We start from the raw sequence: 17,895 nt of genomic DNA, 5'->3' as shown, positions 1-17,895 counted from the left end.
TAGCTTTTATTTCTTTACATATGTAATTCTTCTTTTCTTTTCTTCAGTTTGTTGGTTCTATTTTCCTCTTCTGCTTCTAATACCAGGAAAACTCATTACAGCCTCACTCTCGGCTCCCAGTCTCTCCGTTTCTCCTGCCTTTCCTCCTCTTCACATTTTGAATATTCTGTTTTCCACTTCGCACTTCCTTCTCTCTCCTGTCTTTATTTTAAAAAGTCATCTTCAGAACTTTTCAGTTTCTGTTAATTTTGCTTCTGTCTTTCCTATAGTTACTGAACTTGTGGATGCTGGGCTAGTGCAAATGATGTGGGTCAATGTGCTTACTGCCAAACCTGACCACCTCAGTTCAATGCCAGGAACCCACAGAGAAGAAGGAGAAAAACAGCTCCTCAAGCTTGTTCTCTAGCCTCAACACTCATCCTGGAGCACGGAAACACACACAGGCATGCTCGCACGCGTGCTAACACACAATCAGTCAAGACATGTTTGCACACATGTGGAGGTCAGAGGACAACTTGTAGGAGTTAGTTCTCTCCTTTTGTCATGTGGCCCTGGGAACTGAATGCACGTCATCAGGCTGGGTTGCAAGTGCCTTTACTGACTGAGGTATCTTACCAGACTCTCTGATTTGGTTTAATGTGGACATTAATATCTACACACTTCTCTCTTATACTTACCTTTGCTCTGTCCCACAGATTCTGTTACAGTGTTTTCATTTTCCTTTTATTGTAGGAAGTCTTTAAGTCTCCTTTTACTTTTTCAATGTCCCAATAACTGTTCTAAAGTATTTTGCTCAATCTCCATGTGTTTGTATAATTTCTCTTGCTGCTGATTCCTAGTTTTTTTTTCCATTATGATCTGACAGAATGTAACAATTATTTCTGTTGTTATTTGTATGTTGTGGTGGGCTGAATGAATGGCTCTTTTAGGCTCATGTACTGGAATGCTTGGTCCCCAGTTTGCATCCTGATTCCTGCCATTTTGCTGCTTCTCTAATGTTTCTTATATACTGTCTCCTGATCTACTTTTGTAGTGGGTTTTACTCTTTCCTGCCCTCTATGATTTTTTTTTTTAATCTTCCTGTTATGTGTGTAGATTCTTTTACGTGTCTTCTGAAATGCTGGTGAGTGGTCATAAATTCCCTCTTTTACTCTGAATGTAAATTGTCTAGCTTTTCAAATTAAAAGACATAAGGCAGAGCTAAGCTTGTGGCTCAACTGGTAGAGTGTTTGCCTAACATGACCCAAACCCCGAGTTTAATTCCCAGCACTGCATAAAACCATAGTGGCGCAATGCCTATAATCCCCGCACCTGGGCGGCGAAGGCAGATCAGAACTTTAAGGTCACCCTTAGCTCACAGCAAGTTCAAGGTCCACCTGGGCTAACTAGTGATGGAGAAGAGGAGCAGCAGCATCTAACCAGAAACAGAACCCAGGAAGTCTAAAGAGAGCATTTGCCTAAGTGGTCCATGGAGCAGCAACCTGCAGAGGCAGAAGTCAGCACAGGCCAGAAGGATGGACTCAGTAAGCACCCCAGGTGTAGGCACCAGTGGTGCCATCCTGGGCAGAGCTGAAATTCCACGAGGAGGGTGAAATAAGAATAGCTGATTCCACCCAAAAAGTGAGGGTGGAGCCAATATAGAAGGAACTAAGAATCAGGAAACTTCTCAGTGGGAAAAGAAAAAGCCCCTCTTTACAGGAAACATGGTGACTCAGCCTCATATGGCTAACATTTGAGAGAAAAGGACCGGCAACTAAACTAACACCCCCACCCCTACCCCCATCAATTTAGGCTGTTTCTTCTGTAATAAAGGAGAGCTGGAATTTTGCAGGTTTAGAGCCAAATTATCTGGAACTATTTTCAGTCTCCTCCCCCCCCACCCCACCACCACCAAAAAAATAAATAAAATAAAATAGACATTCATTGCCCATCTCTGTGTTTGACCAAACATCCTGTGACTCTCAGACAAAACCCATTTTAGAATGTACAATCAGACAGATCTCTTAGCTTTGACTAACCCAAAGGCTAAGAATGTTATCACAGAGCATCTGAGATCCATGACTTCCCTGCTTGACTGTAACCTACCCACCTGATGTTTCCACCAATGCCTTGGAAATGCTTTTATTTATAAATTTCTTCATTCTGTTACTAAAACAACTCCATAAAGCTGTTACTCCATCAGGCCACAGTATTTGGGGGTAGTCTGAATCTGTGCGCCTAGGCTATGGACACTCATCTTCGGCTCCAGAATAAACTATATTTTATCATTTTGCTGCAAGACCTGTGTTTGTGCATCGACAGGGCATTTCTGTCTAAGAGAAACTGAGTGCTTTTCCCATAACTATTACAGAATGCCTTTTTGTAGAGCTAGTGCTGTGGTGGGCTTGTTTTTTCCTCTTGACTGCCAAATATTTTATGTAGACTTAAATCAGCACTCAATAAAAAAGATAGTCTCTTTCCTTGTGGAGTTAGACACACACACACACACACACACACACACACACACAAAAAAAAAAAAAAAAAAAAAAAAAAAAAAACTGTACCCCAGTCATGCTAATAATTTTTTTCATCTTCAATACTAATGGTCCTTCTCAAGAAAAAAAAAAATCAAATTTTCTAACCCTGATTCCAAAAGGCAGGGTTTACTAAAACCCATGAGGAGATAAAGAGGCTTCCAGGTGCCTCTCCCAGGTCTTTGGCTGGAGGTCAGAAAACACCAAAGATCAAGCAAAATCCAGGGGGAGAAAGCTTGTGACCCAGGAGCAGAAGAGCAGGCGGGCTTCACGCCGGGCAACCGCAGCACTACATTTCCCTTTGTTTGCTGCCGAGTACTAAGACTGTGTTTTTAGTAAATTACTTCCTCTGTTTCTTAGCTCAGATTAAATTTGGTCCATGATAGGTTAAGAGTTGTCAAAATAAAAACACATCTGTAAGCAGAGCGAACTCGGGGCGACCCCCACGTAATGGGTGCAGCCCACTGAGAGCCAATTTAATCAAGGGGGAATTCAGAGTATTCATAGAGAGCAATTGATTTTCAAGAGAAAAGTCAGCAGGATCAAACAGCCGGGTGGGATGAAAATCCCTTGAATCACCCCTATTGCTGTGTTTGCTACCAACCAACTCCTGCCTCCATATAGTGTAATAGCCAAATTACTGTAATTATCCTACAGCCCAAGTGGCATATCAACATTATTTTAAACATGGATTTTTTGCATAATCTTTCATTATTATCATCCAGCCTCCCATTTGAAAATGGAAAACAACAACAAACTGTGATGTAGCCCCCAAAGAAAAAAGGTCACCAGAGAGAACAAATCAAAGGGTTATTTACATGTGAATATACTGAGATGTGTTTTACAGTCAAATAACACTCTTGAAATTCATTAAATGCTTTCTCGCCTGCTTCATAAATATGGGCAAAAGAGACATCACCTACTGGGAAAATAATCCCAGCACATAATGATCATAAGGAATATAAATAAAGCCACTTGCCTTTCAAAGACCTCCAGGCCCTGTATCAAAGCATTTGTGTCTCTGCCATTGTGAAATGAATCTGACCGCTGGAGAGCATGGCTGAGTCCCATCACAGGTTGCTCCCAGCGCTGAAAGGGGGAGTGGGAATGCGGACCCCCTTCATCTTGCTCTCTGCAAAAATAGCGCATTCTTCAGCAGCTGCCATCGTTCGTGGCCGCTGTTGTTTTTAAAATCCTGCAAAGGGCTTAGACGGCAGCACCACAGTGAAGATGGGAAATCAGGAACAGGTTGGGCCACATAACCTAAAGGCCCACCCAGGGGGCTTGAGGCAGTAGCCCTGGCTGTGAGCTCGAGATCTCAGCTCTGCCTTATATTCCTCCTGCTATGTTACAAACCCAAAGATGTCCCCCTGAGGACCTCTTCCAAGAGCCTAAACTGTCTGTCTGGAGGATGACTTGGCCTGCACACAGGTCTGGTGTCATTTTCTTGTTGTCTAGACATTTCTATGTGCCATTGGCGTGCACGTAACTCTAGAAAATCAAAGTTGGAAGGAGTGGTTAAAGCCTTGAAGATAATAGTAGTATTGTTGTTTTGTTTTGTTTTGTTTTGTTTTTTACCTTCATGTGCTAAAGATATTCACTGGCAAAAAAAAGTTAAATAAATAAATAAGCTTTTTAAAAGGACAGAATTTAGGGCTGGAGGTACAAGAGCTCAATGGCTGAGCACTTGCCTGGTATACACAGAGCTCTGAGTTCAATCCAGAACACCACAAGTCATTTAACATCTAAAAGAAAAAAAAAATGACAGTTTGAAGGGAAATCAATCTCAGCTGACATATTAAACTTTGTATGCACATTACATAGAGCAGCTAACTCTGTCGCCACTGCCAGGGTTACTACGGTCATAGCCTTGCAGCCTTGACCGTGACGCATCAAAGAGCCACACCTCCAGACCCTAGGGAAAGAAAAGGGAGCGGGAGAGAGGGACCCAGATGCTATGGTAAGAACTGGAGATGGAGACTGGTCAGGTAGACAGGGGGTCCCACAGCAGCCCCTACAGTGTCCTTGTTACATGTTGCAATGCTGGGACAGAGCTCTGGGTCCTCCTACTTTGTTATCTCCCATGAGCACCTCTGCCTAGAAGCTTTAATGTGATGGCATCTAAGAAGAGGCAGCTGGACGCCTGCTTGGGCCAAATGGACTCACCATTTAATAAGTTAAAGGAAGCCACTAAGGTGAGCCCTACTCTAGTATGAATGCTGTTCTTGTAAGAAGAGGGACAAGACGGGATGGACACCATATGAAGACATAGGGAAAAGGTGGCCATTGTCAAGCCAAGGAGAGAGGCCTCAGAAGAAACCTAAGAAACCTGCTGAGGCACCTTGATCTCAGAGGATTTGAGGCCTTGGAACTGGGAGATAAATTTCTGTTGTTTAACTTGTTACCAGGGAAATTGGGGGAATTCCGGAGACCAAGATGCCTCTTGCTTTGTTTCTTTGTTTGTTTTTGTTTTTTCAAGACAGGGATTTTCTGTGTAACAACCCTAGCTGTGCTGGAACTCGCTCTGTAGACCAGGCTGGCCCCGAACTCACAGAGATCCACCTGCCTCTGCCTCCTGAGGGCTGAGATTAAAAGTGTGCACCACCACCACTAGGCGCCTCTTGTTTTTAACACAAAATCCTGGGGAGACCCTGTTAGCATTTAGGCATCTGTACTGGCCTGCCCTTAAGCTCCTGACAGGATATATCCTCAGCTGCAGCCACTAAGAGCACCCCCTGTGCCCGTTTGCTAAGTTTCCTTATAAAAGGCAGTCCTTGCCCACCTCCCTGTCTCTTTCTCTTTCTGAGCTCTCATCCCCAGGGATCGGTCTCTGCCCTCTTCTCTGCGCTCTTCTCTCCCCCCCCTCAAAAAACCTCCCACGTGGATCCTGTTGTATGGTGTGACTCCTTCCCCACGATTTTAAAATACAACAGCCCCCAGTTAAAGATCTACAGGTAACTGAGGTCCAGGCTTCACACGCAAGGGCAGGAATGTTGCTGTGCTCTGTACACGATAATCTCGTTCACACCTGAAATCTCGGTGAAGAACCAAGTAAGAAAGAATGGAACTAGGAACAGAAAGTGGAGCCTTAGGAAGACATGCTTAAAGACTCGAGGATATTTAATAGACAATGAAGTGTTAATGCTGTCTCTCATTTCCTGTTTGTTTGCTTTTTAGTTTTAGTTTTTGTTTTTCTTTTAGCTCCAGGACATACAAAGTGAACTCAGTATTTCCTAGCCCAAAAGGGAAAAGAACCAGAGGAAAGCAGCAGACGTAAATTCAAATGAAAAAAAATTAAATATGACAAACATTTCCTGACAGCAAGAGTGATATGTTCGATAATTTTGAAGGCAATGTTGCTTTTTTACATGGGGTGTTTCTGAAAAAAATATATTATTTTGGATGGCCTTTTAACATATAATAAGTGACACTTCTTCTGGATGGCTTGGTTACAAGGAGCTATGCTAATTATCTTTTTCAAAGGTCACAATTCTGCTATATAAAATGAAATCCCTCCCTGCCAAGGAGCACATCAAATTCTACAAGGATTTTTGTAAGGTGGGCCCCGGGTGTGTAATGAGATTTACAAGTCTGAACCTTGCGGGGAGCTTATAAAACAGAGATCTGTGCTGCCTGGAACACACCGGCCTACATGACGAACAAAAGTTGTTTTATTTTGGCTTGTCTTTTTTTTTTAAGCCATTAAACTGGGTGATGCCAATACAGCTGTGGAAATGCAGGCTGTGCCCTATTTTGCCTTATGCATCATCAAGAAAATTGCCAGCTCAGTTCTGATTCCAAAATCTTTATTGTGATGATGCAGCTAACAAAAGGCACAGCTTGATTTGCAAACACCACGAGGAGCCAGGGAAAAGGGCAACTGGAAGGGAACACAGCTTCGAGCTTTGAGCCTTTCTACTGTCACAAAAGCAGAATATTCATTAACTGCCAGGCATCTGGAACACCTTGATGTGCTTTTGCACATCTCCAGAAGCTTAACACTTAAGAGGCTCTTAGACCTCACTTGGTTCTGTCTCCCACATAAACAGAAAGCGCTCTCTCTCTCTCTCTCTCTCTCTCTGTAGTACATATGACTATTTCTTTACAAATCTTCCAACATTCCAGGAACTCACCACTTCTAAAATAAGTTTTCTATTAAATAAAAACAATAAATAAACTTTTGCTAGTTTTCTTTATATTAGTTCAAAATCTACATCCTTAACTCACCCCAGTCAAACCTACTATAGACCCAAGGCTGCCTGGCACACAAAAAGCAAAATTTACAAATGTATCATGGGTTATATATATACAAACAGTATATTTATGGGGATAGGCACATGCAATACATGGGTGTGGACTGCTCTGGTGAGAGGTAAACTGTGTACAGCTAAGCTTTTTAGACTCCCTGGACATTTATAAGGCTGACATGATGGACAGTGGGCTCATCATAATGGTATAAAGAACTAGAGAAGGAAGCCTCCTGTATTATCTGAAGAAAATTAAGTTTTCCTATTTTTCTGCTTGGAAGGGTTGAGGCTGCTGTGAAGTCCCACTTTTCCCAAATGTGAGGGAACGCAAGACCTTGAGTCAGAGATTTATGAACAGAGAACACAGGAAGAAGACTGAGTAGGAGGGACAAGGAAGGAGCCAAGGAAATGTGTATTACCAATGACCACGGTGGACAGCTGGTAGTCAGTCCTCCCCTCATGGCATCTCAGAGTCCTCCACCTGAAGGGCAAGGGACCTGGGGTGTCTGCACCTCAATCCAGTCTGTTGTGTGGGAGATAAAGGCTTTCAAAGCCAGTGCAAAGAGACTGGGTCAACTGTGTATTGGTTCCCTCAGAAACAGATCTGGAGTCAAAGATCGAAAGACAGTCATTTATGTGGGAGTCCTTAGGGACAGCAGAGGACAGAGGGTAGGGACTGGATTCCAGGAATGATCAGTACATGCGGTAGTCATTCTCTAGCTCTTCCAACTTGCCACCTGACAGGGCAGCTGTCTTCCATAGCTCTAGACAGGCCTGAAGACACAGGGGTGAAGATTCCAGCACGAGAAAGTTGTCTTCAAACATGTGCAGCAGATATGGGTTGGTCCCCGGTAAATCACTAAGGAAATCTCTCATTAAACAGCTCACTGACATGAAAAACCCTGATTCTGTTTTTAGTGAAACATACCTGTTATGGAAGTATTCAATCTACATCTACTCTAGGTATCTTTTTTGCCTGAGAAATGTTTATGCCCTGAGTGTATAGGTATATAAAATATATAAGTAAATTAAACATTTACCAATAATGAATCATAAAAAATCATTTGAAACCAGTTCTTGGGTAAGCATGTCATTTTACCATTTTGGAGCATGGGTGTATGAACTTTGATGTGTTCATGAATGTACATAGGCACTGTGGATGCTAGAGGAAGATGTTGGATGTCTTTCTCAATTCTTCTTCATCTTTTCTTTTCTTATTGAGACAGGGGCTCTCACTGTACCTGGAGCTCCTCACTGATTCAGCTGGACTGGCTGGCCAGCCACTCCTAGGGACTGTCCTGTCTCTGCCTCCTCAGCACTGGGATTACAGGAGCATGCTACCATGCCAGGCTTTTTTTTTTTTTTTTTTTTTTTTTTTTTTTGGTTTTTCGAGACAGGGTTTCTCTGTGTAGCTTTGCGCCTCTCCTGGAACTCACTTGGTAGCCCAGGCTGGCCTCGAACTCACAGAGATCCGCCTGGCTCTGCCTCCCGAGTGCTGGGATTAAAGGCGTGCGCCACCACCGCCCGGCCCATGCCAGGCTTTTAAAGGTGCTGGGATCAAATTCAGGTCCTTATGCTTCTGTGGCAAGACTTTACTGATAGAGCCATTCTCTAGTCCACGTTAAAGAGAAAAGTAAATTTGCATACTAATTAGATACATGTGATTTACTTTTAGATTAAGAATTAGGTCTTGGCAAAATATTTCACTCTGAAGCAGTAGAACATGCCCAACACTTTCAGGGGTGACTCATGTTTTGGTGGCACTAACATTTTGGCTGTATAATTAAATACTGAGAATGCTGCTTCCCATAAGTGTGGAATACAAAATGGCAGCAGTATGCCTGGGACTATTTTATAAATTGTTGGAAATTCTATGTTAGTCTCAAGCCAAAATTCATTTTGTGATTTTTCATGTGGTGTATATACTTGTTAGTGTGGGTTCCTGCACACGTGGTGATGACAGGGGAAGTCAGAGGTTGACATCTGCAACCTTCCTTGATCACTCTCCACCTTTACTATTCTGAAACAAGGTCTCTCTATGAATGAACCTAAAGCTCATTGATTTGGCTAGATTTGCTGGCCAATGAGCTTCGGAGATCTGTCTACATCTACCCATCCAACTCTGGAGTTACAGGAATCGTTTAATGATTTTTTTTTTTAAATTAAATTCAAGCGAGCAACTCAAACAGCAATTTTTAAAACCAAATGTTTGAACATAATCCAACCAAAGATATATTAATTTGATACTTACAGACTGAAGCATCTTGATAGAAAAATATTAAAAGCTTAAAAATATTAAAATCCCTACTCTGTAAGAGTGGAGAATTTTATATGTAAAGTAAAAACACTGCAATTCATAACCCTCTCAGGAAACATTCCTTAGCATGAAATGATGTGACAGATTGAGCACTGTAAACAGTCAATACATGTTGTGTGTTCAGAACCAAGGCTACAGTAAAGTCACATGATATGACACAGGTGAGCACCACCAGAAACATCTTGGATTCATTGCACAGTTGATTCTGAATTGATTTTTTTGGTCACTGAAAAACCTTTGATTGTTGCCAAATTTTTTGTAACCCCTACACTCAGACCCCACTGGGGTGTGACCCACAGTTAAAGAAGCTGTAACTAAAGAAACAGGTGGAGTTGGGCTGAGAGTGTAGCTCGGTGGTAGACTACTTGTCTGGCATGTATGAGACCATGAGCACCCAGCCCCCAAAATAAAAAGAAAGTCACCTCACCCAGATTGCTACTTTGCACAAATGCAGAGAGGCTAGATAAGAGACTGGACTGGGCTTTTGAGACAGTTCCTGATGAAATTTATAAACCTTGGACAAGCTTGGGCAGAAATGAAATAGAGAGAGTGTCACCTGTCCTAATTCTCTAGCATCAATCTATGAGGATACAATGAGGTAATGCATATGAACATCCTTTAAAATGAAAAATCACTGTCCTTCATAGTTTTTACTGCCAACTTGACACAACCTAGAGTCACCTGGGAAGATGGAACCTCAACTGAGTAACTGCCCAGATCAGACTGGACTGTGGCCATGTTTGTAAGAGATTGTCTTGATAGATGATTGATATGGGAGGGGCCAGCCCACTATGGGGGGCACCATCCCTAGGCAAGTGAGTCCTGGCTATATAAGAAAGCTAGCTGAGCATCAGCTAGAGAGCAAACTGGTAAGCAGCATTCCTTTATGGTTTCTGTTTCAGTTCCTTCCTGCCTTGGGCTCCTGCCCTGACCTCCCTCAGTACTAGATCGTGACCTGGAAGTATAAGCCAAATCAACCCTTTCCTTCCCAAGTTGCTTTTGGTTAGAGTGCTTTATCACAGCATCAGAAGAGTAAGTAGAACAATCAGCAAACAAAATATAAAATAGAAACTATAATAAAATACAAACTACAATGATGTGTGCTCATTTAAAACACAAATTTCAGTTCATATTTTTGAGAAATTCTATTTTCTTTAACTGAAGACTTCCATCAGAGTAACAAAAAACAAACAGGTCACAGCTCATTTTCAGTCTTCTCTGGAGCTTCTTCTGTTGATGTGATGAAAAGACGGCTGTGGAATTTGTTGATGACTCTGCTTGGCTATAATGAGCTGCTGAGGACCTATGACTCCATCCCTGAGTTATCTCAAGTCTACAGTGGAAGCTCCCTGGTAACAATTTCATAAAGAATCATCTTTGTGTCAGTGAACAGAAAACCAATTTTCAAAAATAAACACCCTGTGATGGGTGACGAGTCTCCCTGCTTCCTTTGCTTGCCACCCTGTCCTAGAGCAAACGAATTTAAGAAATAGGTTGAGGGGGGTAATGAGAAGCCAGCTGCCTGCCTTTCCTGTCTCTGTAGAATTTTGCCAGCTAAGAGACATAATAGATAGTGTGTAGTTTCAGGCCCACAGATCTGCTTAACGTTGACTCTCCTCCTTCTCTCCAATAAAATTTCTGAGACAGGAATTTTTCATTTGTTTTATATAAGGAACAGCAGTAGTGTCAAGTGGACTCAGCCCCAGGAGGAGTCTGTAGCCTTCCAATCTGGTTTTGGGGGGGTTTTTTGTTTCCATTTTTGTCTTTTTAAAAAAATGATAGCACAGAAAACAGAAAAAAAAAAACTTTAAAATTCACATACTTGTCACTGAGCGAAGTGCATCACAATTCTAATATTTACTCTTCCTAACTATTCCCTGGGTTGGGTATTATTTTTATCTCCCCTCTATGCATGAGAACACTGAGCCACAGCAAGGCTCCTGTTTGGTGCCACCTTCAGAGAAGAATTTGAGCCCTGGAAAGCAACTGTGACAACTTCTAGTTCAGGGTTATCTCATGGTATTTAAATGTTCCTCTGGAACATTCTTTCCCTGAGAGACTGGGCAAGCCACTGTTCGTCATGAAACAGCAATACCCTCAAGTCTCACTTTCAGGAAGTGTTCTGTCATTGGTACAAAAGGGAAGAGCCTTCCCACGAGGGCTTCATGGTTCTGTGTGATGAGTACACACAGTCAGGACCGGTCTGTGCACTCATGTGTCTAGTGTTTGGTTTTCCCACTGAAGGGACGAGGTTGGCTAAAACGACACCTATAATTGACTGGAATACCAAGTCCTGCGCACCAACCATATTGCTCCTCTTCCTGTTTTTGAACAACCTTACTAAAACCATGTTAGAGAAAGCAGTGTGTAGTGGGTAGCCATTCCAGTGGGTAGCCATTCCAGTGGGTAGCCGTTCCAGATCTGGATCGGCAGGCGCTCTCTCCATTCCGGGACCCTGGATAGTGGAGGTAGACCAAGCAGAGCTCCAGAGAACACCGCTGGACTGTGATACACCTTCCCCAGACCCCGCGACCTACCTATCCCTTAATTTGTAAGTTACGCCATTAAATAAATCTCCTTTTAGCTACGTGGAGTGGCCTTAATAATTTCACCAATATCTGGCACCCAACATGGGCGCGAGCCTGGGCCCATCCAGATCTTGGGTCCCCAGGCGCCTCCCTTGGCCCCGCCTTGTAGGCGTGGCAGTTGCCGAAGTCTCAATGGGGGTTGGAACTTCCAGATCAAAGCTGGAATGGCTACCCACTACAGCAGTGCAATTAAAAAAAAAAAAATCCTGATTTTCCCCTGAGGAGTGAGTGCACGTCCAGTCATAAAGAAATAATGGCCACTAACTACTTTCAACATTTACCAAATTCATTCAAGACATGGACATCAAGTAAAGTGTTTCAAATGTCATATCTCAGTAAATATTCACAACTCCTGTCTGACGGAGATTTTCCTCACCCTACACATGGGGATCCAGATAAGAGAAGTGAATTGACATACCTAAGCTCACTTGCCTGTTTGTATCTCTCTGCCAGAAGAACCTACTTAACCATGCAGCTACCATGGTGCTTAATAACCAAACTTTGAGACTACCTCATCTTATGTCATGAAATACTGACACAGACAATATTCAAAATTTATCTTATGGCTCAGGGTTAAGGGCTTGTACTGCTCCTGCAGAGGACCTGAATTCAGTTCCCAGCATTCATATGGCAGCTCACAACCTGTAATTCCAGCTCCAAGGAATCTGACACCCTCTTCAGTCCTCCACGGGCATGCACACATTTGCATGTGTACACACACACACACACACACACACACACACACACACACACACACACAGCATATACCCATACAGACATACATATTATTGATGGTTTTCTTACTCTTTCTCTCTTTGGGAGACCACCACCCAGCTCCCAAATAAATCACACATGGAGGCTTATTCTTAATTATGATTGCCCAGCCATAGCTTAGCTTGTTTCTTGCCAGCTTTTCTTCACTTTAAATTGGCCTGTCTGTCTTTTCCCTATGGGCTTTTACCTTTCTCTATTTTTGTATACCTTTCTTTCTTACTCTGTTGCTGGTTGTGTAGCTGGGTGGCTGGCCCCTGATGTCCTCCTCCTTCTCTTGCTCCTAGATCGCCTCTCCAAGATTTCTCCTTCTATTAATTCTTTCTGCCTGCCAGCCCCACCCATCCTTTCTCCTGCCTCACTATTGGCCATTCAGCTCTTTATTAGACCATCAAGTGTTCTAGACAGGCACAATAACACAGCTTCACAGTTAAACAAATGCAACATAAGCAAAAGTAACACACCTTAAAATACTATTTCCCAATACACACACACACACAAATAAAAAATTGAACATTGATGTTATTTCATATAGCTAGGAATCAACTGCACAAGTTAAAAATGACCACTTGCAATAGGCTCACGCTACAGAGGGTTTGCCAAAGACATAAACACAGAAGTACTGATTGTAAAGGTCAAAGTTTAAAAGTATATGGAGCCTTCAAAATTGATTGCTTTTTAAATATTTAAAAAATTTTAAGCACTGGGAATTGGATCAGTGCTTAACTAGGGAACCTAGTCCACACTAGACCAATGATCTGCCACTAAGATATTTCCTAGTCCATTGAATTCTTGAAGTTATTTATTATATTCTGGTGTTCTCTCTCTCTCTCTCTCTCTCTCTCTCTCATCTCTCTCTCTCTCTCTCTCTCTCTCTCTCAGTGTGTGTGTGTGTGTGTTTGTGTGTGTGTGTGTGTGTGTGTGTGTGTGTGTGTGTGTGTGATGAGAGAGAGAGAGAGAGAGAGAGAGAGAGAGAGAGAGAGAGAGAGAGAGAGAGAGAGACTAAAGTGGCACTGGGGATGTAGCTCAGAGATAGAGCTCTTATCCAACATGCATAAAGTTCTGAACCCAATCCTCAGTAACGAAAACAAAAATCTCACTGTAACTTATATAACAATGACCATTCTGCAAGCAAACATCCTGGATTTGGGAACCTTTAGCTTTAATTAAACCATGTCCAGCTGTACAGGTTTGTTCCTGGACCCACAGATTTCAGAAACATGTCACTAACCATGTGAATTTACTCCATAAATGGGACTGGAAGAGACTTAAGATGCTCTTTCAGCAAATAGCACGGCTGTGTGTAAGACATGGACTGAATTTTCTGGTATGTCCTGGGAGAGTCACTGTACCTTGACTTTCTTGAATACTTGATGATTCCTTTAATGGTTCCAAAAGATCATCAGGATGTGGGACACAGAATCCATGGAAAGGGCCCAAGTCGAAGCATTCGTGCAGCAGGGGCAAGTTCACACTGGAGCACACACTCATGAACCCAACAGCCTTGCCTTCCACCTGGAACAGCAGAATACAGTCACCTATCAGACTTAAGGCGATGGTTGCTGTGGATCCGCCACAAGCTCTGGGCATGTGGTCCATGGGTAGCTTGGGGGACACTCTGAGTGATTTAATGGTGGAAGGGTCTTCAAGTAGCTCTTGCATCCAGTACAATGCATAGAACATGCTCAACAGCATAACAAACAAGTGACCGCTGTGGACGCTCATCACAGTTGGGAAGGAACTTAGGCGAGTTGCCAGGGTGTTCTTGAGGAGACACTGGAATGCTACACCTGACCTCTTCCTGGCCACTCCCTCACCTTGCCTATCCCACTCCCGCTGCCAGCTAGTGGGGTGGATTTTGTTTTTTTGGAGGGGGGGCAGGGGTGTGTTTGCTTTTCTTTTTATTCATCCATAAGCCCCGATCTCCTAACACTTTTCTCTACCCTGTCCTTCCCTACACATCACGCACAGCTCTTAGTAAAGTGGTTGCTCCTGACCCGTCTGATAAACCCCAACTTAGAGAATAGTCACAATTCAGGGCTCCTTAATAGGGAGAAACTCTTCTATATCTCTTGAATGCACTTATTTATTACTTGATTGGTTGTGGAGAAGGAGAAGTGAAGAAAGGTTGTTTGGAGGGAAACAGCTCAGTGAAGTCTGGACCAGTCTACAAACAACCAACCTTCCGCACACGAAGACAATGGGTACTGAAGCTCTTGAAATGGTGGCCATGATTTTAATCTTGATTTTTTTTTTCATTTTTTTGATGGGAAACACAGACTCCCAGGAAGCTGAGTGAGTGACTGAGTAACACAGTCATTCTATTCAGGAAGTGGACTCACTAGTACTGTGCAGCACCCTTTCCCAAGAAGGAGTATCTCCACACAAATGGACGATGCTTCATCATCCTACAACAGAGAGGCAAGTGGCAAGGATGTTTGCTGATACAGGAAAAGACAGACAGCAAACTATTTCTCTGATAGCTTTGTGTGCTTGAAAAGCAAATGTGAGATGCCCTTTATTTTTAAGGAGTCTTTTTTAGAATGAATTTTCCTTGCATATTCCTTTCTTCACAGGACCCCTCCCCAAATGATACTTGCTATAAAAGGCTGATTTACACAGCTGTTTTATAAAGCCATTGACACTTTAATGAAAGTCCAAAATAAACATTTTAATTTTTTTCCCAAATAACAAGTAATTGTTTGTCTTGTTTGCGCTCCCGAACAAAGGCTGTGTAGCTGCAGTTGTCTGGCTTCTCTATAATTTCAGGCCCAAGACTCAGCAGACGCTGATTAACCAATCCATCTACCATATGTGCAGAAAGAGACGGCCAGCCTCACTCCCGGCAGGGAAAATTGGCATCCATCTTGGTTCACATGGAGATGTCCTTCTAATCTACAGCCGTGCTGGCGCAGCGAAACTTCCATGGCCTGAAATACCTTTTGCTGGCTTCATGGCGAGCTGCATGTGCATGATAAGAATGTATTATTTATAAGACCGCTGTTAGTAATGAGCTATTACACTAATGGCTCATTGTGTTTGGGATTTGATTTCAAATGGCATGGATCACACATTCTGATGAAAATGAGAAAAACATGTTTTGCCATTAGGAACAAAGATTTAGCATTCTCCAATTCCACAACCTGTTATATTTCCATCACTCGGCTAGGATTGTAACAACTTACAAAAGCCCACAATCAGAGACAGCAGCAGAGCAAGGACGGATGGTGGACATGTCTGCTCTGTTCTTTGGGTTTCTTTCAAATGACTGCCTTGAGATATGCTGTTCTGAAACATCAATTTGTAGAACTAGCCATGGGTATGTTGGTGTGCATGTCACTTGTACAGTGCAAAGGCATTGGCTGCTGTTATTGTTCAGCAGACAGAGATGTTTCCTGCCGTAAAGTCTTCTCACACTGGCAGACAACACTGGAGGTTTTGCTCTCCTTGTCCATCCTGTGAGAGTCTACATGATGACACGGATAAGGTTTAGGTCACTGGAAAACCATCTGTAAGCATGCCTTGTCTTCCCAAACAGGTCTAACTCACAGACACATGTGGGCTTTAACATGCATAGCTCCACCCCAAAGCCCCACTGTCAGGCATCCCTTTTGGGTGACAGTATTTCATAATGAAGGCTTTTGTCCTCGCTGTGACCGTTACTGGCTTTGATCCCCTTCTCTTGATGCCAAGTGCACGGCTAACCTGGCAGGCTCTCTCCCGCCTGCAGGTCAGTGGTGCTTTCTCGGACCACTGCTGCCCGTGTCCTGGACGATGCCAAAACAGACGCTCTGCCCATCTGTCTCTAGGAGCCGCCTTGGCCTCCAACTGCCCTTCCTTGAAATCGCAGCTTGGAGTAAACACCAGATGTCAAGGTACAGTTATGACAAGGAACCTGCAGCAAAGTCACAGCTCAAAACTCCTCCAAAGTAGCAAACAGGACAAAGGAAGCCAACGATTCTTTAACAAGTCAATGGCTTTTCTCCTAACTCAAGCCAAGCTCTCAAATGCCCTACATGCATAACCTGAAGCCGTCCTGCACTGGGCTGGAAAGAGGCACACTTGATGCGCTTTGTCCTGTTACCTCCGGTCACAGGTGGCTGCCCCATGCATGAGATGTTGGCGAATGCAGATTCAGTGTTGGGAAGAAATGCCCAGATGTTTAGTGCTTGCCGATGGTAAAATACTGTCATCATGGTAGTTTCAAGTCACCAACTGATATCATCCAAATATGAAGTCAAGAAGTAGGGAAGAGATATATGATGGCATGCTATTAAATACTATGTCCACTGGATAAGACCACAGACAAAATCCCCAAGAGCTACTTAATACTAAAAGAAATCAATTACACCCTTTAAACATTATTTACTATACTTTCTTACACTGTAAGTGTATACAAGTGGCCTTTTTTGTTTTTTGAAGACAAGGTCATTATGTAGTCTAGACTGGCCTTGAACTGGCTATTTAGCTGTGGATGACCTTGAACTTTTGATCCTGCTGTCTTTGCCTTCCAAGTGCTAGGATTATAGGTGTGTGCCACCTGGGTTTATATGGCAGGAACTCTACCCACTGAGCTACATCCTCAGCCTATACAAGTTTTAATGATGGCTATGTTCAGCAAATAGCTTACAAAGTTCCTGGGAATTGAACAACTAGCTCTCTCAAGCTAGACTAGATTGGCTCCAACATACCTCTACCCAGAGTAGGGACATGTCCAGGATGACAGGTGGGAGGTGGTGGTGGGAGGGTAGGACCAGTATTTAGCTTGAACCCAGAAAAGCTTCAGACACAAGATGTGGCACTGCTCACAGTGATCTTCCTGGTTTCCTGTTCCCAGACCCTGCCTCTACCCTTGCCCTTGATTAAGATCTTCTGATTGCTGAGGTAGCACAGTCTTTGGAGGAGATTGGGCTAGACCCCTTCACCTCCGGGGGACACCAACCCCACAGGGTGGGCACTGCCATTTCCAACCTCTGGCTTTCTTTGCCTCGATGTTCACATGGAAAGTGAAAGGAATGGACCAAGAAAAAGAACAAGGCAGAGATCCCCGCAGCTGCGGTAGGTCACTTCCTCAAGGGATTAGGGGTGGCACTACCACCCAAATAAAACCAGAAAACTAAAAGACTCCTACAGACAAAGGCTGCATTAAATAGGACACAGACTGGGCCGGAAGATCAGAAGTCCTCATTCAGGCTCTGCATGAGGTGTTACCTGTAGTTTTCAGTGGTTGTGGAAAAGCCCCATTTTTCAAAATGGTGCTGCTTAGGCCCAAATGCTTGCTGAGCCTTCCCTTTCTCATTAGCCTGGAGCTGAAGGCTGACTGAGAACATGTGAAAGCAAGTCTTTGAGGGACAGGTCAAAAATCTAAACCTAAACAAATAAATAAATTAGAATCTTTTCAGTGTAATTTCTCATATTCTATTTTGTAGGGCCAGCTCCCATCTTCAGAAATGCATATC

The 17,895-nt window shown here is 43.2% G+C and overlaps 1 protein-coding gene across 4 annotated transcripts in view; it reads right to left on the bottom strand.

Annotated features, from left to right (window-relative positions):
• Cfap61 (cilia and flagella associated protein 61) overlaps positions 1-17,895 on the bottom strand; it is a 300,869-nt gene that overhangs the window by 242,066 nt on the left and 40,908 nt on the right. For all 4 annotated transcript variants that reach the window (XM_052722829.1, XM_052722832.1, XM_052722833.1 and 1 more), the window contains exon 8: positions 13,789-13,951. In XM_052722829.1, the coding sequence (XP_052578789.1) occupies positions 13,789-13,951 (163 nt within the window). The remainder of the gene's footprint in view (positions 1-13,788; positions 13,952-17,895) is intronic.

This window comes from Peromyscus californicus, unplaced genomic scaffold (genome assembly GCF_007827085.1).
Source record: "Peromyscus californicus insignis strain IS unplaced genomic scaffold, ASM782708v3 Scaffold_7__1_contigs__length_154581171, whole genome shotgun sequence".
NCBI classification, from domain to species: domain Eukaryota; kingdom Metazoa; phylum Chordata; class Mammalia; order Rodentia; family Cricetidae; genus Peromyscus; species Peromyscus californicus.
Note: the sequence above shows the minus strand (reverse complement) of the source record. Positions and strands in the feature narration are given on the sequence as shown.